Source organism: Aulonocara sp. 'chitande type north' Nkhata Bay, linkage group LG22 (assembly GCF_057382095.1).
Source record: "Aulonocara sp. 'chitande type north' Nkhata Bay isolate Kocher_YH1m ecotype deep benthic linkage group LG22, A_spYH_male_GT1.1, whole genome shotgun sequence".
NCBI lineage: Eukaryota > Metazoa > Chordata > Actinopteri > Cichliformes > Cichlidae > Aulonocara > Aulonocara sp. 'chitande type north' Nkhata Bay.
In genome coordinates this window covers 37,500,380-37,526,376 of record NC_141364.1, presented here as the reverse complement: position 1 = coordinate 37,526,376, position 25,997 = coordinate 37,500,380, and the positions used below count along the sequence as shown (strand labels likewise).

Sequence of the window (25,997 nt, the reverse complement as noted above, 5' to 3'; positions counted from 1 at the left end):
TTATAGCAATGTTGTCTTTTATTCTAATTTCCAATAAACAGAGAATATATCAGTCCCTTATTTGTACAAAAAATACCTGAAAAGGATACAATGTAGATCCAGGAGCCGCACAGACAGAATGAAGCAAAGCACAGTGGAGGAGTGTACATCAGAAAAAATGATTACAGTTCATTTGATCCTTTGTTTTTTTCCTCCCTGGAATTTTATATTTGACTTCAACTTATGATGACTTTGACCCAGCAATAAAAACAATGAGTTAGCTTCACTTGCACCTATAGTGTAAGTCACCGAAGTTCAGTGGGACTGACGTGTGACGTCCACATTAGCATTTAGTTCCGGTAAGGCTGCATTTCACAGTCACAGCTAATTTGAAACGCAGTGTGAGAGTGGACGGACGGCAACTAGGGAGCTGTGACCGTTTCAGAAAGAGGCACGTGCTGCGAGAGAATACAAAAAAATGTTACGCACCTTTAAGAAAAATAATCAGACAACATAGACATTATAATGAGATGCACAATCCTCTGGAGCTACAGCTTATAATTGCACTACTTGTGATGAAAAGCTTAAGAATTAGCGTGTGCGCTCTCCATCAAAAAACAATGCTGTGTGTGTGTGTGTGGGCTTAATATCCAAACATGGAGTATAAATGACAGAGAGGGAATACTGAAAGAGTTGAAACCTGGCAGAGATGAAGACTCCGACAGCCTGTCAGCTTATAAACACAACTGAAGTTCAGAAATTTGACACATGCCAAAAATCCAGTTTGATTTCTTAAAATAAAATAAAAAAAGAAGTTTAATTTAATTAATACTGTATATGCTGTGGTATACGTCATTTTGTGGCAAACCAAAGACAATACACAATAAAGTCATACACACAATCATAAAATAAAAAAAAGGAAAAAACAAATCATTCTTCATTTTACATGGAGTTATGAGCAAAAGCATAACAGCCCATACATAGTGATCTGTGACCTAGGTACAGTGTTAGATCTACATCTTCTCCATAGCTTCACATACTTTGAAAACAAGACTTTATACTGGTATATATTCATATGATTGGACTTCTGTGAACGATTGCATTGTAGCACAGTGACTTAAAAAAAAAAATGGAGGGAGGACGGTGATTTTGTCCCCGCTGACCCATAGTGACGTGGCTTTCATCCTCTGTCAGACAGGGAAGAACCTAAACTGATGACTGGGAATGCTGGGAAACTTCCAGTCAAACTCCCGTCTCCTCTAAATCTGCAGCTTACCCCCCCCGACTTTACCAGACTGTCTTCTTACCGCCTCTAAAAGGGCAAGCGCGTTAGCCAGCAGACTTCCTGAAGAGTGAATATAACAGTCTGGTCATCCGCACACCAACACACACATTTACCACAGGGTCATATAGCTTACAGGCTGGACACAGGTGGGAGAGGGGGGCGGGGGATTCAAGCATTATCCAATCCCTGGAGAGAGTCTGACCTGACTGACCAGAAAGGCCTGATTGGTGGAGTGCAGAGCTGGTGAGTCGTTTAAGTCACGCGATTAGTTGGCTGGTGGCGGCAGTGGATTGTGTGTGTGTCTGTGTGTGTGTATCAGTGTCGGTGCTTAGAGTCTGCCGACCTCATTCTAACCCTGTGAATCTGGGGTAGGATGGATGGAAACTGCAGGTGAGGGCGGGACGGGTGCTGCACAAAAGCAGGTGTTATGTCACACAGGTTCAGTTGGTCATGTGACAGTAGGAATGACAAAAAGGATTCCTCGTCTCCTTTCTTGGGCATCTTTTTCCTGTTACTATAAATAAGGTCAAAAATAAACTAACTCGTGATCTGTTTAAGCTACTTTGAGAGGAATTTCTATGTGAATCTAATTCTTTGGAACTGATCTCTATGCTGACTATTACAGATTCATTTTTAGAGACCTGGCAACAGCATCAACAATTGGCATTTTCTCTTACATGTCATGAATTGGTTGATGACAGCTCATTTTTTTTTCAGTAGACCAACTAGGTAGAGGGGGGAAAAAGCTTATGATACCGACTGATTCACAAACTGATGCCACTTTAATGAGTTTTGAACCATGAATGCTAAGATTGGGCATAAGGTTAAGGTTCTGTGTTTAGCATTTAGCCACCTATTAGCAAACTCGTTCTCTGTAACATACATGTGGTATGTTCTAGTATAAAGCTAGCGTTCAACCAAAAATTCAAGGAAACCGAAACAGTAAAATGGTAACACATTTTGGACACATTCACGTGACAAATGTTTTCCATGAGATCTACTATCACAGCAGCTAGACTTACAGACTAACCATCACTAATATCCAATTTAGTCAATTTAGAAGATTTTGGTCAAATTTTGGTGTACTGAGATTTCTCACATGGCATCATATTAGAAACGATACAACCACTAGTTGTCAGGGAAACATATTTACGGACTGGTTGGTAGTACTTCCAGGAGGTTGGTGGCTCTCGCTGGGTGAAATCAGTTGCAAAGTAGGTGCTATAATGGAAACCTCCCAATGACTCCTTTGGTTGCTAGCATATTTGCATCGCTGTGTGTCATGTATGTCTGAAAGATATTTGTAATTACTCTCTGAGCAGTAGTAAATTGTCACACAAACCAGAGATGGAGAGGATTCCTTCTTCAAAGTAAAAGCTGTGCTTGAGATTTACAACCAGCATGTTTCAAAAAAGGACAACTTTTACATAAATACAAATATTCCTTGTTTCCTTTTATTGCTGCACTTTTTACAGTTTCCAAAATGTTTTCCATACTGACAGGTGGGTCATTGGGGAAAAATAGGGGCCACTGACCACCCGGAAGGCATGTGTGACTGAGACTTTATTTTTCGAGTGAAAACCATCAACCTCCATTAACTACTTGCAAGCATTCAAGTAATACTTATTTCCCCATCATGACCAGTGGTTTCCAGCTGGTTGCAGACCAGTCTGTAGGCTTGTGTGATTGGGGCCTTGTTCACTTTATCCTACATTGTCACATGTCCAAAATGGCCGACAAGTTAATGTCACATGGTTAGGGGTCATGTGTCTACAAAAAATAAAGAATGAAAAAAAAAATCTCAAGAACCAAAGGTGACAGCTAGTACAACAATCTGAAACTGGAGGTTCAGTTCACTAAACCTGTTATTTGAGAAGCTTGAATAATTGAATACTTTTACTTTTTCAAAATGAAAGAACAAAAACAAATACTTGTTGGCCCTTAATTTACTCAAACAATGACCTGGTACTACTAAACTAAGCGAAACCCCTCTGTAATGTTAGCTTCCTATGTCTCTGTAGCGGTGGATTTGTTGTTTGATGGATTGGTTGTGAAATCAAGAAAGAAGCCATTTCTGCTTGATTGTAATTTAGCGACCCTGTTGATGTTTAGCAATGGTGCTCACTTCATGCAGCTAATGGAAATATCTAAATATAGAGTTAACTGACATTTTATCCAGATCTGAGATTTCATCACCAGTACATGTTTTCAAAGTTTTGTTCCAATGGATTTTTACTTTACAGGAATCTTTTAGACCTTTTGGAAAATATATTTTTTGCTTTCCTGTTAGAAAAGAAGGCAGAGATGAGAAGCTAGCTAGTTATGTGTGATGCTAGCTAGCAGTCTACAGCCAGCTAGCCAAGCTCAGTAAAAACATCAGATAACTTTCACAAACTGTTGTTTCCAGGATGATAAAACATGTTGATTACTGACTTTAGAGGTGGCTTTAGGCAGACTTTCTAACTGCACAGAGTCAAGACTGCTAGTCACGCTAGCATTAGCCTCATATTTAATGTACAGATCCTGTGAGTGTGTTACATTTCTTGACAAGAAAGCAAAAAAGGACTGTTTCCCAAATCTCCCACCATTTCTCCCCACTCATGATGTTCTTCCACCACCCCTGAATAAAAAATCCCAAACGTGTTACTCTATGTGCATTACTTTTTAAAACATAGCTTCAATTTTATACACAAGGCTCACAATTTTCACTTAAGGCGAGTGAAGCTCATTTGACTGCTTGTTGACACACAGACAACTGAGTTCACGTTTCAAGTAATTTGTTCAAATTTCATATTTAAAATGTTTTTAATAAAAGTTTCGAGAGTGCTTTTGTTGCTTTCAACGAGGGAACAGTGGTCAGAATCCGAACACGACAGCTCCAACCCATCGACAACAAATCAGGCTGATTTTTTTAAAAATGTGCAAGCAGAGAGCTCAGAAATTATTTAGTAAAAGGAAAACATTCAAAGACAAATTCACCAACAGATAAAATAACCATTTTGATTGGAAAAAAAAGACCGAAATGGTAGAAAGCTTGGGCTCGACACACTTTAAAGTGAGTCTATTTGAAAATCTTCCTCTTCTTCCTTAAAGTCTTGAGACACCTACAGCTGGTTCAAGAGCACATTCATGTTTTTTAATTGTTGTGGTCTTGTTGGTACGACACACACGGCTGGGGAGGTTAGTTAGATGTTCTTAAACCTTACTGGAAAGCACTGCATGATGTGACTGTGCTCCCACACCACCGTAATCCAGCCAGAGCTGATGGAAATTCACATGCGTGCTTTTCAGAAGGGGAGTGAAGGAGGAAGAGGAGGCAGCTTCTCTTAGCTAAAGAGCTGTCGTCTGTCCGCTCGGGAGTGCAAAACAAGTTCTTCATTGAATCAACAGTAATAAAACAGCATTAAAATGACATCAAGTAATCAACTCTACAAGAGAGGCTTGTACAGCCTTCCTGATAAACATTCCTCTGTCCTTTCAGCAAACCCTCGCCCCTGCTCTGCTCGTCTTGCCTTTCAGCGACTTCTCGTTTCTCTCCCGACTTTTTTCTGAGCTCGTGTGGAGGCGGGATTGGGGTTGCATCAGGGGTCTGTGGGTCGGGACACGGCAGCGATGCCACGTCATGCCCCGCTAAGGTGTTTCCGGGGGGTGGAGGGCAGGGTGTCAGCTTATCCAGACTGGACTGCACAGGTTGAGAAAACTCCTGGATCAAGTTTGATGGGACCCAGGGAGGTTCCCGTCCATCCCTGATGATCATTGAGGAAGTCAGAAGGTGGCGCTCCCCGCCCACCTCGGTATCGAGGACAGGGCGGGCACCACAGCTTATCAGGCCTGGAGGATGGGGAAGGTGGGTGGGTGGGGCTGAAAGGTTTGGGACTCTAAAGGAAGGGATCCATCCAAGAGACCCACTGGAAACATACTGTAGCCATCTTGTGGTTTCACATCACGCTGGTCTTTTTCTGGGGTCTGAACACCAATAACAAAACAACCGCAGGAGTCCACAGTCTTCGACACTTGGCCGTTACCCACTGGGGGACATCGACTTCCAGTCCTGGCTCCTAGCAGAGTTGTTCACATCCACAAAACAGGACGTAACTTTTCTCCATCTCCTCAACCCCCACTGCGTTGGTAAGGGAAGGGGTAAAGGGGACAGAAGGGGAGGGAGGGAGATCTCAGGGAGAGAGGTGTGCAAAGAAAGGTTTGGGGGGGAGGAGTGTCACAAGGCCACAGCGGTGCATGGGTGTTTGAGCTTGCAGGGCAGCACTCCTCTGTTAAGCTGGTAAAACTCCACCAGGTGAATCAGATCGGTGAACTTGGTGGCGCCGTCGTCGAGGCTGAAGAATACCTGACCGTCCTCCTCACACTTCAGAGCAGAATCAGACGGAGGAGAGGAGATAGTTTAGACACCACATGACAGAGACTGATCTTTATGAGGTAACGATAAAACATGGAACATCTGACAGGAGTGCAAACAGATGATCACATCCAGGTCTACATCGCCAGGCCACTGTACTGCATTTATAAGATAAGCAAATGATTTAATATCAAACACTAATGAAGCCGGTTAGGTTTAGGGTTAGGTTTAGGACATTATCCCTTCTCAGACCTGGAGATGACATTAATACTCAGTACAGTCTGTGGAGTGATCCGACTGGCTACTTTTTGCATTTCTTTGACGATATAAACTACAAACCAACAAATTTTATACTCCTACAGATTAGTTTGTCTATCAGTCACTTTGATCCACACTAGAATATCAGGGATGGATGAACATGAATGAGTTTTATCAACTGGGCATTTTTAACATTTACACTTTTGACTGAACGGACAGAAACTCCATTGGAGGAGAATGGCCATCTATTATCAGTTCAATGTAATCAGTCTGAAATACATATATACCTTTTTCCAAATAAAGTTAAAACACTTTCTCCATGCAACTGCATCTTTGTCAATAACTGATTGATCTGTTTCCTCTGAGCTGTTTCGAGGTGATTTCTGTCCTGCAGCAAAACAAATCTAAGTGCACGGCTGCCTGGGAGGAAGCAAAAAACACATTTTAAAATCTTAAAAAAGCACAGCGTACTTTGGACACGGGTTGGTGGTGATGCTAAATGAGTGTAGCAGGCTCGCTGGGCAGAGTCTGCCGTAGGGTTTTTTTACACTATAGAATTAAACTGCATCGCAGACTATTTTTAAAGATGGACCTGCTTCTGGGGACAAATATACTCCTTTGCCGGTGATGCCAACAAGCCACAGCAGCTGGTTTATGAGACTGTGACTGCAGTTTAGCAGTCAGACTATAACAAGAAGTCAAATTTGTGTCATTTTCACACCGTTTCTCATTTCAGTGCATCTTAACAGAGGCGGTGAGATTTTTCTTGCTTTGTAATCACACTGACCGGTAGGATCTGGAAGTGCTTGATCTTCTGGTGGTGGCACAAGGTGAGCACGAATGCCTTGGGATTACTCTGACTGTCCCGCAACAAGAATAACCTGAAAGAAAAAGATTACATCATGAGAACTAGTTCAACCACCTTATAAAAAGGACTGACATATCTACCATGAATTTCCATATGCTTGATAATACACACCTTGAATATACTGCTCAAAAAAATTAATGGACCACTTTGAAAAATCACGTTGGATATTACTCCACTGGGTAATGTGTTAGGATGAAAAGATGCCACATCGTTTGATGAAAACTAAATGATCAACCTACAGAAAGCTGAATTCAAAGACATCCTGAAAATTTAAAATGATGCAGCAGGTTATGGATGGTGTACCGGGGCATCTCCTCCCAGATCTGGACCAGGGCATGACTGAGGTGCAACCTGGTTGCTCAGATGCACTGAAACATAGAACATAATGTGGGGTGTTCTGTTGCATTTAGGTCAGGCCAGCAGGGCCAGTCAATGGTATCAATTTCTTCATCCTCCAGGAATTGAGTGGATACTCTCACCACATGAGATCAGAGATTCCTGATAGAGTTGTATTGTTGATTGTCATTTATGCTTAGAAACATTTACTCATTTATGCTTAGAAATATTTAACCATAGATGCTTAGAAGTGTATAATCCATTGTGTAGTGATAAGTTGTGTGATCTTTAACAGGCTACAGAGGCCTGGTGTGCATTCCACACTGGGAGCATGGGAAAGTTCGTACCTTGTTTAATTGTTATGGTAGGATTAACGTAGTTACATCTGTTCTAGTCTAAGTGCTTTTTTGTTTAGATAAATCTGTTAGACTTCTAGGTGCCAGCCTTGGGGAGGCTTCACAGGGTCACATCTTGACCTCACACACACACACACACACACACACACACACACACACACACACAGGCAAGGTACTCTTTGTGTATGTAGACGTCACATGTTAGTGAACCTATGCATATTCATGTAACCTCAATAAAAGGACAGTGTACGGGAGGACGGACGAGAGCAACTGGGGCCAAGCGAAGGAACGGCGTTTGTCCGGTTCTCTCCCGTGCACGAGTACCATGAAGAAGTTTGCCTACTTGCGTCTTGCTTGCAGTGTAATTATATTGTCTTAACGTTCCAGCGAATAGGTTTATGCTACAAACCTAACATTAACATTCAACAGGAGGAAACCAGGATCCACCCAGCACCAGAGTAGGGTCTGAGAATGGCTCCAAAGATTCCACCCTGATACCTAATGGGAGTCAGAGTGCTGTCACCTAACCTGTAGAGGTCTGTGTGTTTCCCAGACTATCATTGACCCACCACTCAATCGGTCATGCTATGTTACAGGCAGCATAATGTTCTCCACGGCTTCTCCACATCCTTTAATGTCTCTAATACGTCCTCAGGGTGAACCTACACTCATCTGTGAAAAGTACAGAGCTGCCAATTCTGGTATTCTATGGCAAAAGCAGATCTGGCTCCAATGTCCTGGGCAGTGAGCACAGGGTCCACTAGGGGATGTCGGGCCCTCAGGCATCATGAAGTCAGTTTCTGATTGTTTGGTCAGAGACATTTGCACCAGTGTCCTATTCGAGGTCATTTTGTATCTCTGGCAGCGCTCACCCTGTTCCTCCTTGCACAGTGGACCCTGCTGATGGGTTAAAGACCTTCTACAGCCCTGTCCAGCTCTCCCAGAGTAACTGCCTGTCTTCTGAAATCTCCTCCATGCTCTTGAGACTGTGCTGGGAGACACAGCAAATCTTCTAGTAATGGCTCGCATTGATCTTGATTGGTTTGTACTGTCCAAGCTGTCCAGCCTTGGTAGGGTCCAGGTATCGTCTCATGCAACCAGTAGTGACACAGACCCAAGCTAAGTGCAAAACTAGTGAAAGAAACAGCCAGAAAAGATGAGGAGGGAAAAATGTCAGTGGCCTCCACCTGTTTGGGGGTTGTCTCATCGTTGCCCCTCTAGTTCACCTGTTGTTTATTTCATCAACACCAAAGCAGCTGAAGCTGATTAAAACCTCCTCTGCTACTAACCTGACCACATCAGGTCTCAGAAGTTTAACTGACTTGATGCAATATTCTGATTAAAAAGTGCTCCAGTAATTTTTTGAGCAGTGTTCTTTTGCAGTTTCTGGAAAGCATTAAAATTTGCTCTGTGTGTGTTGTTGCTTTGACGAACCAAAGCACAATCATCCTGACAGCACTTGGACTACTTTGACAAAATTATCTTCCTCCCGGAGCCTTCACGTGAGGAGCGCTCTCCGTTCGACAATGTCGTAACTCACCCATCGACTTGGCCTTGTTGTATCATCATTTTGTGGGCTTCCTCTCTCATGATACGACCATGAAACCACACCTGTGTCCTGTGAATCACTGAAAAACACGGGAAGTTTTTCACGCACACAGACAGACACAACCATATTATATATATTTGTAAATGTATTTATACTGCTCATGGTGTTATTGCTAGGCCAGTGTCACATGAGAGTACCTGTGCTCAGAGAAGATGGATGCAGGGGACTGGGACTGCCCAAGACATTCATACGCTGACTCCTTTTCTATAAACACCACATTTATCGTTAGATATTATCATGTAAAACAAAACTCCCTCAAAGTCAAAGTCCCTAAGCCATGCCCATCACGTGTGTAACCCTCATGGCAAACTAAACTATGTTTAAACATCACTTTGGACCAAAACAAACACAGGAATGTTTTACTGTGAATCACTCTCTTCAATTCTTTTTAGTCCAATAACAAACACTCTACTGAAGGATGCACAGCTTTGGTAAAGTGCAACTACTACACACTTTAATTCACAAAGAAAACGCAGCCTTGTAGGGTATGAAAGGCTTCAGTGCATACCATCCATAAAAGCAGTCAATTTTTAAATATACTGGGAAACTCCTGCATATTCTGTGGTAATCACACAAAGCAGCTGCGGCTTGAATACGTTTGCACTTCTAGTCAGATATCCTCTATTTCCTATCTAAGCCCACCCTGCAGAACAGAATCCTTGCTCCCTCTGCTTACCCTCCAGGTATGCCCTTCTTCCAGGGCGGCGCTCTGGGCCTCGATGGGGTTGTCGATGACGCGACCGGTCCGCCCGGAGAAGTCCATGGCAACCAGGGAATTCTCAGATACGCTTCGCTGTTTGGAGAGCGGCAGGGTGGGTGGAGGGTGATGGTGGTTGGGTAGGGGTTAGAGGGAGGGGGCATACAAGAAAAAGGGTGGAGGGGTGGTAGACAAGGGTCAAGGGTTAAACAAGCCAGACACACTCACTGGAGCATGACAAATCCTGTCTGCACACAGACCCACTTTAGTCAATCCACAAATGCCCCTTTTGAGGAAAAGCACAAGCCTCTGCTGGCTATCTGGCTGTGGGACTCAAATTAGTCAAGACTTTCTTATAATAAATGTAATATAATATAATATAATATAATATAATATAATATAATATAATATAATATAATATAATATAATAATATTACTCTTCACAAAATAATCCAACATTAATTTTTCCCCTTTTTAGGAGTCGTTGTTATATTATATCCTAACACCTTTCAGAAGAAGTTACATTAATTAAACATAATGCTCGAAGATCTGCTGTGTTAATTTTTTCTCACGGTCTTTCTAACCGTTTCCTAAAAGCTTTGATAATCATACACCATTACTCTATTGAAGAAGCGCAGTGGCAAACCCAGCTTCAGCTTCTAAACTGAACGCTGAGTTCAGGAAACATCAGGAAAACTGAGTGGAACTGCTTTTAGTTTGAGCTGCCACTGATCGCCTAACACTTTCAGATAGCGGGGTTTGTGAGTATGTGTGTGAAGTTTTAAACACAGGCTAACTCGCTGTAGAAGTATCTAATCTTAAGGTTAGGGCACAGACTTCAATTGTGGAGAATTGCGACTAATTCTATTCACAATCTTTCCAAAGCAGCTTATGACACCTTTTTCAACACCTCATGGTGCGAGGGGATTACACATCACACCTGCAAAAAACAATTCTCCTGTTAACTGTGCATGTGTTGGAACAGTATGTAAATATTCACTTATTAAAAAAATAGGATAAGATGTTTTTTAATGGATGCCATTTTGCTGTAAACTGTCTGCTTACATTAGCAGCAAACGTCAGCAGTAGCCTGGTCATCCGAATATAAAAATCTATTTCAGCATTTCAATAAAACAAGTTTTTTCCTCTTAAGAAGCTTTGAGCTTCGTCCCAAGATTACTATCGGCTAATTCATGCATCAATCTGGATTCGTCCCTGCTGTTAGAGCAGAGCTGCAGTAAGGCGATGTCACAGAGAGCAGATCCTCACCACAGGTGCAGTAAAAGGCGAGAGGTTAGACTTCCTCTGCTGGGGCACGTTGTAGCTCTGATACAGCACTATTCCGTACTACGGGGGCAGGAGAGAGGAGAAGGAATCAGCTTAACATCCAAGCACCAACTAACTCATTAATGTTTAACTGCGACGCAAGAAAAGTGCAGGGTTTTTACTTTGAACAGCCTGAAGGCAGTCATCCAGCAAGTCCTGCTCTGCTCGTCCTCCGCACACAGCATTTTCAGTTCCTTGCAGTCGCTCCTCACTTTGCTGGGCTGTCGACCAAACAGAGGACGCAGCGGGGAATTAGATTAACGAGATGCACATCGCAAACATGAACAGTAATAAGGCTTCATGTGACCGTGCCAGAACACAGTCACAGTGCAGCCACTGTTGTGCTCGGCAGCACAGGTCTGCGCCCTAATCACAGCAAAGATCTGGCAATCAGGAGTCGATTGAAAAGAATTTAGCATTTTCCACATGACCCAATCTTTATTAAATATTTATACACTGCATGCAGTCAAATAACATGAAAGTAAGTGATACAGTAAGGTTAGGAAAATCTATTTTTTTATGATTTATTTATGGACAGAGTTGCGACTTTCCAGGCAACTCTGTCCAAAATCACAGCTTAGACTTTTTCCTTTTTCCTTTCCTCCTTCCACCACCAATAAGGGCATGAGGCACACTGCTCCCTAAATACAACCCCATACTGATAAATTCATTCATGTCACCATGGCAACAAACCCCACCACCCCCTCACCCCACCAAGAAAAATCCCTCACCCAATCCTGCACTGTCACCCCCGCTGACAGCATCTGACACGCCAATCGTCTAGCACGTGTGTGTCTGTGTGTGTGTAAAAGAGAGGTGAAGAGGTCAGGTGGGCCAGATTCCCTGTGCCATCCCTGCTTATCCCCCTGAGCTTATCCCAGATCAGCAGGTACGCCCACCGCAGATACCACCCGGAGCGGGGCACAGTACTGAGAGTGTGTTTAAACCCCTGCTGTGCTGTTTTAAACCCATGTGTCCTCACAGACATGCCCACTACATACAACATATGCAGAGAAGTACTGACTTTAAATAAAGATTTCAAAACTGTGAAAAAATCTGTCAAATGAGACATTTTTTAGCTATTAAAGAACAATAATATTCATCTCTAGTGGGAGCCCTGAAGTTAAAAACTGCACTTCCTGTAATGACCACTAGAGGCTGACTCTAAGACTGAACCAATCCCCACAGACTCCCATGTTAGCACAACTTCCCAGCATGTTTACAGTCTGTTCAGCCAGTTCTTTCCTCTATAACCACAGAATGAGAGGTGAGATGTGTTGTTACTGACCAATGACTGTATACAGTCATTGTTACTGATGCACTGAAACTTTATTAAAGTTGAAGTTATGCAGTATTAGCGGATTAGCAGCTGTAGCCGCTAGCTGCCCGCTGAGCTACATTTCAGCTAATCTGAATCACTGCACTTTAACTGCGTTTGTGCATTTGGTACCTTTTGGAGCATTTTGTGTGTAATTATGTGGCTAATAATAAGGCCTGAAGTGTGACTACTTCTACTAACAAACTATTCGAGAACTCTTAGCTTCAGTGTTGCTGAGTCAAGTTCTACTTCCATGTTATTTAGCAAAAATTAGGATGAAATCATGGCTAAATATAGCACATATCTGTTTATGGATGCAGCTTTCTGACCACCCAAACGCAGTCACCTCTGGCTCCACAAAAATAACAACCAAGCGGCCAAAATCCTAAAAATCTGAAGCCTCAAAACATGATTTCACAAACCAGTGGGTGATGTCACTGTGGCTGCATCTTTATTTACAGTCTGTGGTTTGTCTGTGTGTTACCTTGATGCAGAACTGGTAGTCTGTGGGGGCGTTGTGAAGTTTTCGGCCCGTGATGACGGTGAAGACGTTACTGTCCTCCAGGTCTGACAGTACCTGCAAGTGCCGGGGCTCCTGTGGGGGTTGTGAGGGTGGCGATATATGATTTAAGCTAATGCACAACAAGCGCAAACACACACACACAAATTGTGGGATTAGGCAGCTGACAAGCCCTAGATCTAGTTTACTTCACACCACTTCCACAATCAATAAAGCAATACTTTCTCACCTTGGATGTTCCTTTAGTGGAGTAATAAAGGCCGGAGCGGCGCAGGAACATGTAGAGCTTTTTCCAGGACTTGCGTCCAGGCTCTTTCACATGCAGATAGCCCTGAATCTCTGGACAGCTGCTTGAGTTCAGAAAGTTCTGGAAAACGAACGCACAACAACATCTATCGTTAATACTGCTGCAGGGCAAGGATATTATAATTAACCAAAACTAAATATGGTTTGTTAACTAAAATAAAATATAAATAAATAAAATTAACTGAAATAATTTGGTGGAACTTGGAAAACAAACTAAAATAAATATCCTTAGTTTGAGTGTTTGTTAGTTGGGTAAAAAGTTGTATTACAGCTTGCCTGATGAGGCATTAGTGGACGTGTTTGCTGAAAGTCTGGATGAGTCTCTATGAGTCAACCGCGTTCAACACGTTCTGTGTTTTTATTGCAATAACTGTGATTTTCCCCAAATCTGACCTGTGACCTTAAAACTCAAACTGAAGCTAAGAGAAAACAAAACTAAACAAACATTTTCAAATATTAAAAACTAAACTGAATTAAAAAGAACAAGCCAAAATAAAATAAAAATAACTATAATAGCACTGCTGCAGGGGAAGTGAATGCAGCACTGTTTGGGTATCTGCTTTTAAAATAGATCATAATGAAAATCTGAATTAAAAATGAATATCGCAGTGAAATAATGAGGCAGCTTATTTTATATTTCTAAAAATCGGGAAGCAAATTGAGCGCAGCACCATAATCTGTCTGTGCATGCGCATGCATATTTTTGGATGAACAGATGGTAACGCTCTTGAGATATCAGGGCTCGTATAATTCATAGTATTGCTTCACTGAGTCATCAACTCACCTGTAAGAGCTGTGACGGAGGAATTGAGCCATCAGACTCCTGACAAAAAGCCACCATCTGCTCCGGAAAAAAGTTCTGCATGGAAAAGACACACGGAGATCGCCAGTGAGCGAGAGACAAAGAGACAAAGAAAGAGAGAGAGGCACTACAGACCACTTAGGATAGTGCTTCTCTATCCAGAATGTGTGTGTGTGTGTGTGTGTGTGTGTGTGTGTGTGTGTGTGTGTGTGTGTGTGTGTGTGTGTGTGTGTGTGTGTGTGTGTATGGGATGTGTGAGTGTTCAATCAACACAAGGACTAAGAGCCAAAGTGGTGCGGAGACAGAGAGAGAGGGCACTCCAGCCCTCGGAGTAGATGCAGTATGATCTCACCCGCTGATGTAATCCCCTTTAACCAGCAGCGCTACTCTTAGCGTGATTGACAAGCCGTGGCCAGCACTCCTGTGTTTTACTGTGCTCATTACCACAGAGCTGAGGTCACCTGCTGGCTCTGACACACACCTAAATCACCCACAGCAATAATGTCACCGTATACCCGGCCAGCACACAACAGTAACAGCCCCACGCTGCGTCCATCGCCAGAAAAGATGCCACGCAGGCCGCTCGGCGCAGAGTCGCTGGCTGCCAGAAGTAGGGACGTGTACGTCTTTAAAAAAACGACGATCGGCTTTGCATTTTGAGATTTTAGCACCTGTCTGAAGGTAGGATAAAAGGATAATGATGAGTTTTAAGTGAAACCGTTAGCTTCTTCCAGGAGGAAGAATGAAACGGGAAATGCAGAGAGTGTAGCTAAAATACTTTAGCATTGCCATTTACCCGTCATGTAATGAGGGCTTAAAACCCCAGCTGTGACTCTTTGTCTTATACTAATTGACGATTCCTGAACAGAAAAATGACTAAAAGGTGATTTAAAAACCCCGAAAACACAACAATCCTCTAATTTTTGGCTAAAACGATTAAACACAGAGGTGCTGGCTGCTAGCAACAAATTTGTTGCTGCATTTCAAAAACATCAAAAGATGAAAAACCTTTTGAACCCCAATTTCTCTCCCCCTCTCTCACTCTTTGTGTGTGTGTGTGCTGCTGTGTCTACGTGGCTCTGTGGGGGATGCGTGCTAAACCGAGGCAGTCACAGAAAGGTCACTTTAGGGATGCAGGAGACTCACCAGGGGGTTCCTGAAGAATTCATATTTGGCATAATTCTTCCTGAAGAGGAATTTACTGTCACCGCTCATGGAGGCTTGAACCTGAACCACCAGCTCGTGGTCCTCCACACATCTCTCTGAATGAGGGCACAGACACAGGCAATGTTAAAAAAAAGAAATTGCCCTCTGGGGACGGCGTCGAACAGAAACCGTCCGGTTTTAAATCTGCGAGCGCGGCTTTTAGGGCTCATTTGTATACTAAAAAGATTTTCATGTCAAAAACACCGTTCATTGTTCTTATTTAGATTCATTTTAGGGATTCATCCACAGCATAACAAGCAGCTCTTTTGCATACATTTCCACTTTTTTTCCTCCCTCCTGTGTTGACAGCATATTTAGAAGTGTCCTTGTCACTAAAGGACTTACTGTGAGCTGTAACTGCATCCCCTAGCAGGCTGAACAAAACAGCTTTTGAGGCGCTGAACCTGAATGTAATTCCAGTGCCATACACTGGAACCGTCGAGGATATTTTTATTTTAAAGTGTCTCGCAGAGTAACAGAGTATTAATAAGCTGTTCACATATATGAATAAATACAAGAACCTTTTGTTTGCTTGCTGCCAATCAGAAGAATGCTGGCTTGTTTCAGATAGAGGATGAACAAAGATAATAATAAGGATTATTTAGAACTGTGATTCATGGAAAGCTGCTATGCCAGAGTCCATGAATTAAAAACATGCAGAGATCCATATAAGATGTCTCCAGCAGAAATTTAGCCACATTAACCCCCACATCAGCATTGTGTACAATGACGCAGCAAGAAATAAATACTTTTGATTTTTTTTAAAAACATCGCCTGTTACTAAGAGACGGGCGAGGAACTAAGAGGTTAAATAAGGAGGGGCGGTGAAGAGGAAGAAGCGCTGTGAGGCAGAGGAGGGAGGAGGTGAAGGTAGTGGTGTTAGAGGAGGAGGGGGGGGGGTTTGCAGGAAGATGATGTCATTTATTTAGGCTGATTGCTGAGAGCAGCAAAGCCATAAGCAAAGTACAAACCACAGACAAACACACAACCACACATTACAGGCTCACATAGACCTAACCTGCTCACTGTGCACCACGGAGGCCCAGTTACTTTCTTTGTGTGTGTGCTTGCTTGTGTGTGCGTGTCCTCGTCTATCTTAAGTTGAGGGCACATGATCTCAGAGTGATGCAGGTAAGAATTTGATAGTGGTGGGATGTTCCAGTTAGACGTGGACGTGCAGGCAGGGTTCTCCTGTTTCACTGAGGCACAAACACACATTTCTAAACTGAAGCTGTACTCACTTCTTTTTTTCTTGCTTAGCTCTGGCTGTAGTTAAGGGGTGGAAATGTCTGGACTCTGCGCGCGTCCGCTCGTGCACGCCCTCGTTGGCTACAAGCGGGGGAATTTCCTGTGGACAGTCAGGAAAGGGCCGATTGGCTAGAAAGGCTAGGGGCTCGTCCAATAGAGACCGGCGATTGGTTCCTCGCAGCTCTGGTATGACGCTTCAGTCCCAGGCCTCTCCGCCCTCCACCCCCACCTTCTGTCTGTCTCTCTCTTTCTTTCTCCCTTCATCTCTCCTTCCCTTCTTCCCTCTCCTCTCCTCTCCTCACCTCACATTCCATCGCTCCGGTGCACTTTTTCCCCCCCCCAGAAACGCAGATCAAGCAGGAAAGCACAAAGCAATCCTTTGACTCTAAAAATACGACTCGAGAGGAGGAAAGCCTCATTGAGGACAAAGGCAGACCCAGAGAAGAAGAAGGAAAAAAATAAAGCTTCAAAAAGGGACACACGGCAAAAGTGAAGAAACGAAGCACGAGTCCTATGTTTTCCTTTTTTTCCCCGCCCCCTCTACCTCTTTTTTCTCGCTCCCCCCACCCTCTCTCTGAGCAAACTATTTGGGAGGGAAAAGCATGTGAGTAGAACATGGAAAATGCTTAATCCTACAAGCACCACACCTCCCTCTCAAGTGGTAAAGCCATGCAAACACTGGTGCTGTGATCAAGTGAATACACAGGGCACACACACCTGCAGAAAAGCACACGCAAGGCAAATATGCAGAGATTTAGCAGGAAGCGTTTATTCTCTTATTAGAAGCTACAAGAAAAAAATTCCTTTTTTCATGGATCGCATTATGTGCTTTTTTCTTTTAATCTACAGGAAAGTAAAATCAAAGCTCCCAGGTTTTTTTAGAAAATGTTATAATGTAACAGATTTGTAACAATCTGACGACCTCACTGAGACTTCTAATGGTGTTTAATCACCTTTTCATCACTGCATAAACACAATACAAGAACCAAAGTAGCTTTAATCCCTTTTCTTGCAAAAAAGAAAGGAGGAAAAAAAAGGCGAGGATCGAGCATCGCTGTCCGCACTGGGATCCACACAGAACACTGAGATTCTTACCAATGCCGAGGATGGGGTGGTGCTCCACCAGCGACCAGGCGCTGTCGTCCAGGCAGTGGCTCTTGTAGACCAGCAGCTGGCACACATCTCGAGTCGTCATGTCGGCCGGGATCTCCACGACTTTGCCGGCCCCATCCTCGCTCCACACCTTCACTATCTGAAAGCACATACACACACACATAAGAGGGATGGTGAGGATATGTGTACATGACAGCAGCAAAGGTCATGTTTTCAAAAACAGGTACGAGGCATGAAGTTGCTGTCAGGAGCATTTGCAGAGAGAGGAAAAACAAAAGCTGAGACTACAACAGATGACCAGCTGCAGTTACCTCCATAACCAGGTGCTCTGGTTGGTCCCGTTCACAATATTCTGTCACTCGAACACAAGAAGGTCTTAAAATAAGAAGAAGGATGACGTCCAGGAAAGGCTGGCTGGTCCCTGAGTGTTTAGTTCAGCCCTTTTTGTCCGCAGCAAACGGACGTCAGCGAAACGGACGTTTCCCCTCACATACGAGAATATCTGCACTTGGAAAAGCTTAAAAATCTGCCCCCCCACCCCGACATTTGAACTTTGATGGCGAAACCGTGTGGTGGATTTATACGTGTTGTATATTGTCATTAAAAATGTCACCGCTGGGAGCAGCAAGCGGGCAGAGTTCAAAGTACCTCCCAGTGTTGCGCCATTTTGAACCATTTCAGCCAAAGTGCCCAGACCGACATTTAAGCCGGGTGTATTTTTTTTTTGGCTTCTTCAAGTGTGTTGCTGCACAGACAACCACAGGCCAGCTGCTTCACACTCTACGAGCAGATTCACACACACATAGGGACAGATTGCCCTCACAAATATGAGCAAACCACAGAGGCAAAATTATCTTCTAAATCTCAGAAATGGTAGGTGGCTCTTGTGTGTGTTCTCACACGCCCACGTCCCAACATCCTCTGGTCACAGCCGGGGATTCGGCTGCCCTGCACTTCACAGACTGCCAACCAGGGAGCAACTGTTGAAAATTACATGAAACAAGAGAAAAACCTAGTGATGGGCGAAGGGTTGGAAGGTGGTGGGCGGCTGGCGGGCGGCTGGGGGGTTCACGGAAAATTAATTCAGACCAAGGCCCCCGTAGAGCGGGAATACGTAAAAACGCCAAGTAAACGGCAACCGCGGTGGTCTGGAAACGACACAGAGCGTCAGGAGCAACAGCATGCAGACATGGAGAAAAACTCCCAGCGCAACCAGAAACAACGTCACGGCACTCTTTGCCCCTGCAGAGCCCGAAGACCGCCTCCTCTCTTCCCAGATGCCACAAAGGAGGGGGGACAAAAACTGCATTTATGACGCATTAGTTTGTTTGAGAAAAGTTTTAAACACACTGACCTGAGGGGGGGGGGGATGCAAACTGGCAACCAGACACGCACACACAAAACTGATGACAGAGACCCATAAAAGAAACAAACACACACACCCACACACACATGCAGAAGTCTCTTACCTCCACAGCCTGTAAGAGGCAACAGTCTGGAGAGCAGGATGGCATTTTCACACTGAGACGCTCTCCAGTGACACACAGGGACAGAGAGAGAGCGAGAGCGAGAGAGAGAGAGAGGGGAGGGGAAGGGAAACAGGAGGCGAGAGGAGAGGAAGTCAGGAAGAGAGAGAGAGAGAGGGAGGGACGGATTGGCAAGGAGAGCGCTAGAGAGGAAAGAGGAAAGAAGGGGGAGGAAGTGACAGAGGAAGGATGAGAGAGGAAGAGAGAGAGAGACAGCCCCCGACTTCTCCAGTCTTCTCGTGCTGGGCAGCATAAAGACTGAGCTGCAAGGAGTGGTCTGAACAGTAGCTCCTCTCCTCCTCCTCCTCCTCTTCCACCACTCCCCTCCCTCCGTTCGTCTCCTCACACAGGATTAACCCAGTGTGGGATTTTTAAAACGGTGAGCTGCTACCTGTCACGTACGCTACCACTCTTATCTTCAGGGTTGCTTTTCAATCCTCTCCTCCAAACCCGACTTCCCAAAAACAAAACACTGTCAGCTCCTTTTACTGATGGCGCCGCACCAGAAGTAGCAGTCCCTCTCCCTGAAACACACCCACACCTCCTCACATGCACGAGGACAGAAAGAACAAGCTCAAACTACTAAGCCAATCACTGAGCAAACACACACACACACACACACTGACATTTTCTTTGAGCTGCCTAATGGTTTCAATTTCTAACCCCTCCCTCCCCCTTGTCCTCCCTCCTCTTCCTCTCCTCCTCCTCAGCTGTATGTGAAATACTGTGAGACGGTGTTAGGACCAGAGCAACATGTGTAACGCACAATGACGGCTTCAAGGGTCGCTGAGAAGGCAGCAGGAAGTCTTAAAGGCAAAAAAAAGGAAGAAAAGTTGGGGTGATTCGATCTGAAGCTGCACGGATCACGTGCCGGCTGGGCAAACAGTCTTTGGGGTGGGAATGGAGGGGAGGGCTAGAAATGGAGGGATGGATAGATGGATGGATAGGCGGGTAGGTTGGTCAGCAAATCTGGAGGAAAAAGGAACATGCCGATAACATGTGTGTGTGGGGGGGGGATAGAAAGAGAAAAGAGCGAGAGCTATGGAGGAATGTCAGTAATGCAATACTGAGTCATAATCAGGCTCATGTGTAGAGCACAGGCCAGCCCAGCTGGCCCCTAATACAGTGTGCACGCCAACTATGAGGTGCATGCGCTCCAGCACAGACACGGGTACAAAGGGGGAAGACAAAATGTAAACTATGAAGACGAGCTCCAGGAGATTTTTTTCCTATACGTTACTGCTCGACGTTTGCTCCAGCCTCATGCTGCAGTTTGGCACTCAGAGTTTACGTTGATTACAGATATTAGAGAATCCCAAATATGATGAGAGAAAAGATTGGAAGAGATAATGAGCTCACTTTTGGAGTCTTCAATTTGTGTTTTTCGACTTTTTTTAGTCGATGTCTTTACTGCCAGGGTCCTTGGAAAGTTTAAAATCCCTTTACCTAGTTTCATGTTTCCATCATGAAACTTAGCTCACCTTGCCGCCCCCCCCCCTCCACTTCCCTCTCATCTCTCTCCAGGCTGAGGCTGAGGTTACACGCCTGCTGCTGCTTATAGCAACACATAAAGAGGGCCGTGAGCAACAATATACCGGACTGGAAGGTCATGTACAGACACCCGCGTGCACACACACTGCACACATCGGGTCAGAGGTCAAACAAAATAACTTACACCAGGGTCAAACCCACTTGACCAGGAAGTTTATGGGACCTTAAACCACAAGCTAAAAGTGACACACACACACACACACACACTTTGAGTTTACTGTGTAAATCCATGCCAGTGCCACTGTGAGAAGATCCACAGGGAGCCTAGTTGAAACTTCTTAACATGTTTTTTTCCATCTTGTAAAAACTTTAAGTGGCACAACTGATAAACTCTGGAAGGCTTTACTGTTTCTTGGCCGTTGTGAGAAATGGAAAATTGCATACATACTGTATATAAATGTGATTCTTGTTGCTCATCAACCATGAAATGTTCAGAATATAGATTCATTCTCCTGTTTTCTGGCACGCAGGACATTTAGTGTAGCCAGCAGTACAATCCATATAAACAGACAAAAGCTGCAAATGCTCACCAGCAGGCAGACTTTCCTAAATATTTTAAATAACATTTACAAACTGTCGGAGGTTTCTTCCTGTTAAAAGGGAGTTTTTCCTTCCCTCTGTCGCCAAGTGGTTGCTGAAAGGGGTTCATCTGATTGTTTAGGTCCTCTCTGCATTATTGTAGTTTCTGTACCACACAATCTGAAGAGCCTTAAGGTGAATGTTGTTGTGATTTGGTGCTATATAAATAAAACTGAATTTAATTGAATATTTTCAAACACTGAAAATGTATTACCAGCAGAAACCAACACCTCCACTGATAGCTGACTATGCAGCCACAGTCAGCTAACACACCCATCACTAATGCCAATTTTTGAATGCTGGCTGCTGGTGACTCCCACCCTGCTCTGTTACAGCGTCATCTGCCTTTCATGTCTGAGTGGTCGGGTTTCAGGCCAGACAGAGCTGATTAGCTCTGCAGACAGGCCAAACTCAATTTTACCTCACTGGAGAGCCATCGCAGAACTTCGTCTAGTGGCTCGTTTCCCTGCGACCCACCACGGACAGGGCACACCGTCTGTCCCACACACACTTGCACGCGCACAAACACACGCACAAACATATATCAGCCAAAAGTTTGATGGATATCTACTGTTCAGTTCGAGGAACTTATCGGGTTTAAAGATCGCTCATGTGGGCACGGTGAAATCAATCCAGTAAGACAGAATGTACAACAAGTTTCTAGCTCCACCACACAGCAAAATATTTTTTTTAAAAAGAGTTAAAAGAGCACATTATGTTTCCATGCAAAGGTCCACATCCCTTCCACACATCTTCTTTCATCTAGTTTGTCTGAGCTCACCATTCTCCAGTTCCACAGCAAAATCAATACCTGCTGCATAGTTTGGTTATGTAGAGGATACAGTCTCACTGATCTTTTTTGATAAAAAAAAAGTCCAAAGAATGTGGGTAAACTCCCTCTTCAGGAATTTGGATTGAGCACATGTTAATATCAGAGCAGCAATCAGATGCCGACAAAGAATTTCTGTCTTCCAAACTGGGAGAAAAGGACCTGAAACAAGCACTGATCTGTACAGCACCCCCAAATGGTCAGAGCAGGAGGATGCAGCTGAGGATGCAGCTGTGGATACAGCTGTTGCTCTGCTTTACGATGAAATCTACGGAGGCTTTGCTGTGACTGCTTTTTCAGCAGAGAACATGCAAAAAGTTCCTGCACCAGAACACCAAGGTCATTTCAGGGAAATATCTCCACAATATTACAACACTAGCAACTACATTTTGAATCCCTTAGAAGACTTTTCATTGTTTCCGTTCATTATTATGATTTCAATGGGAAAACTGAATCTACAGTCTATTATGACAGAAATGACCCATGTAATCCTCAGAAATTACATTCAAGCTTGAGTGAGTATGTGTGTCAGAGTCCTGTAAATCATCATGACACACACACGCACACGCACACACACACACACACACACACACACACACACACACACACACACACACACACATAACTGTACTGAATCCTATTCAGGTGAGTAACTAAATTAAAATTGATCACAAAGCATGATGATTTATGCGAGACTATGCAGCGACCTCGTGACTATGCAACGAGGAGCTTGTGCATCCTGTCATTACAGGCTGACTTGGGTGAGCAAGCTTTCACTGCCATCTTTACATGCACAGAGACACACACACATGCACCTTATCTGATTGCAGTGGGTCAGCAGACCATTGCGTGCAGAAGTACATCAGCTGACCACAGACAAAGAGGGAGGTAGGAGTACTAAATAGAGACTGAATGACTCAGGGCTTTAGTCTTAAATTAGTTTTTAATAACACAGCTACAGATCACCACATGAATCTGCTTTTAACACTTATGTATAAGAATAACGGCTGCATACAGAACAGCTATTAAATAGCTGCTCACAACAATATTTTGCATTATTTATTTAATAAATGTTTTCAAAACTTGTGTGTACCAGTGAATACTTACATGTTGTACTCACAGTCCTGTGAAAAATGATTCAGCAGGTTTTAGAACCACCTTTAGCCACAAGTGATTGTTTTTTATATGACCTTTTCTCTTATCTTTATCTTCACATTGCTGTGGAGGAATTTTGGTCCACGCTTCTTTACAGATTTGCTTTAGTTCATTGATGTTTGCAGACATTTGCTCAAGGACAACGCCACAGTAGGATGGGACTCAAGAACCAGTTCTTGGGTTAGCCTGAACTGGTTCCCAGTAGTTCAATTCCTTGGAGTTGCTAGGGGAATTGTTAGTCTGCTTGCCTATCGATCCCACTAATCAGTTCTACTTGCCCTCACGCTACAATCAGCTGATTTCAGTTCGTACATCTGAGGTGACAGCGGCGCAGTCTACAGCGTTATGGAGAGTGATGGTAAAGAGCGAAGTGCATCCAGGACAGACACAAATGCATTATGTTGCTAACACAACTTCAGCTTTTTTGCTAACGCTAAGCTAGCCAAGAACCAAGAGTGACGTTAACACGCCGAGTCAACGCCGACCCCGGCCCAGCAGCCACAGCCTGAGCAGTCAGGCTGCAGCCTCTGTTTCTACCTGTTCAAAGTGAAATCACTGTGGAGATCACTTTGAAGTCTTTTTGTGTTGTTGGCTTTGTGTTCATATGTAATACTAAGAGAAAGACCACGTGTGTTCTCATTAGAATAGGGATTTGTGTTGGTGTGTAGGACTCTAGCCTCAGGTTTAAACTGTTAAATGGTAGTTCTAAGACATTGTGTTTCAGCTATTTTACAAAGTAACATGAAAGTAATGTAACAAGTATTATAGCAAGTAATGTAATGCATTACTTCTAAGAAAAGTGTTCGGGGTAATAATTACTTTTTTTGAGTAACGACCACAAAATGATCACAACGAAGAGGGGAAATACCTCCAACATGCACAAAGATTTGACCACAATGCAATCAATAAATCTGCATGAATGTAATGTCTTTGATATGCTGTTTATCAATGGTGGTGACTCTCAAAGCCAATGAGAACCCAGTGAGAATCAATAAGGAATCAATAAGTGATATCAGTAACAGAATCTGAATCCTTAAATTCTTGTTTAATGTTTCAATTAAGGACTCGCCAAAACTAGCCATTACAGTGTGTTTAATTTGCTATGCCCCAATAAGCAACTCTTATTTTAGGATGGTCTAATCTTAAATGACTAAATTAAGCCAACGCAGAGATACAAAGCCATCAGATTTCACCCTCTGAGAAGTTGTTTTGATTTCTGAGTCTGGACCGAAGTGGTGGCAACACTGCTGAAAAATCATCCCTAGAGTCCTGCCGCTGGCACAGCTAAAGACCGTAGACCGCAGCCAAGTATGATTCCTCTTTGTACATAATCAGCTTTAACCTTTGAAATATTTTGCAAGCATCAAACATTTCAATAATGAAACCATGTGCTGAACAACAAACCATGAGAAAAAGGGGTTTTTCACATCCTTTTTTTAAATTAAAACCCTCTTTTCTCTTAAATCTTTCCAGAAGAGGTCAGAGGTCAAGGTCACTGAAAAGGGTTCGGTGTCTTGCTCACTAACTACTTCAAAAGAATGGAGGTTAGCCAACACATGGGGCTTCGGTGCTTTGGTTGAGGCTGAGAGATTGGTCTCTATAACTACCGGGGCTCCCTGCTGTCACTGATGTTCGTAATGCTCTCTCTGGCCACAAATAAAAGCACAAGTTGCATTGCAGCCATGGTCGCGGTGCCAAAGCAAACTCATTTGCCCAGCAATGACAGACAAAACCTGACCAAATCCTTGTGAAAGCCAGGGGAACATGACTGAACTCTATGGTGTAATACTGCAACAACATGCGTGGGAAATGGCCATTATCCAGTCCACTATTGAGCAGAATCAGACCACTGAAAGAAAGTTTCACAAATCTGATGGAGATGCAGCATCATGTTAGTTTTTTATATTTCCAGCCTGCTTATGATTCTACGAGGACACTGCTCTACTTGGCTCACAATGTGAGCAGCATATCGCTTTGAGAAAAACCGAAGCTCAGTGAAGAATGTCCAGATTCCAACTCTACAGCTGGAGGGAGCGAGATCCTCCGATAAACCTTTGCCAATGCAAATACAATGCAAGTATGTCTGCAGACCAACGCACGCATGTGTGACGGTCCCATCTGCATTGTTGTGTAAGTCATACTCAGCACTCCTCAGGCTTAATTAAATTCACCTGATCTGCACACATCAATGCACATATTTGCTCCAGCGCCAGTAAAATTTAAACTCGCTAACTTTCTGTTATCTTAGATACAGTGAAAGCCTGAAAGGCCATGCTGTAGACAGTCTAACCCTAAATTTGCTGAATTTAAGGAATTTGATCAGTGGACGTTTTACTTAATTTGATTTAGAAAAAGCTCATTTTAGAGCATTAGAATCCATTAAAGTGTACAATGTTTCAAAAGGCATGCCCCAAAGCAGCCCAATCAATAGGAGGCTGGTTTAGGAAGATCTTACACAGTCAACAAATTAGTAAATAAGCAGCCCACAGACATGCCTGCAGCTCTGTGAGAGTGTACTCAGGAACGGCAGTGCTTGGAGCTAAATGCTAACATCAGCCTTGCCCTCTCTACTGTGCTCAGCAACAAAGCTAACACAGACATTTAAAAAAATAAGGATTAACGCATTCACCAGTTTGTTTATCGGCATTATGATCAGTATGAAGCACGCTGGTTACAAGTAACAGCAAGTTACATGACTTTTGCAGGTATTTAGTAATGAGCCAAAGTCATATTTGTCTGTACTTAATCAAGTACTGACAAATTTAAACTAAACTGC

The 25,997-nt window shown here is 43.6% G+C and overlaps 1 protein-coding gene across 5 annotated transcripts in view; it reads right to left on the bottom strand.

Moving 5' to 3' along the window:
- The window catches only part of LOC147304660 (growth factor receptor-bound protein 10-like), a 68,186-nt gene continuing 42,189 nt past the window's right edge, over positions 1-25,997 (bottom strand). For all 5 annotated transcript variants that reach the window (XM_086279335.1, XM_086279336.1, XM_086279333.1 and 2 more), the window contains 12 exons: positions 17,564-17,720; positions 15,161-15,276; positions 13,997-14,071; positions 13,136-13,273; positions 12,871-12,981; positions 11,191-11,289; positions 11,012-11,089; positions 9,722-9,838; positions 9,183-9,249; positions 8,977-9,064; positions 6,664-6,757; positions 1-5,627 (listed from right to left, as the gene is read on the bottom strand). In XM_086279335.1, the coding sequence (XP_086135461.1) occupies positions 5,481-5,627; positions 6,664-6,757; positions 8,977-9,064; positions 9,183-9,249; positions 9,722-9,838; positions 11,012-11,089; positions 11,191-11,289; positions 12,871-12,981; positions 13,136-13,273; positions 13,997-14,071; positions 15,161-15,276; positions 17,564-17,720 (1,287 nt within the window). In that variant the 3' untranslated portion in view covers positions 1-5,480. The remainder of the gene's footprint in view (positions 5,628-6,663; positions 6,758-8,976; positions 9,065-9,182; positions 9,250-9,721; positions 9,839-11,011; positions 11,090-11,190; positions 11,290-12,870; positions 12,982-13,135; positions 13,274-13,996; positions 14,072-15,160; positions 15,277-17,563; positions 17,721-25,997) is intronic.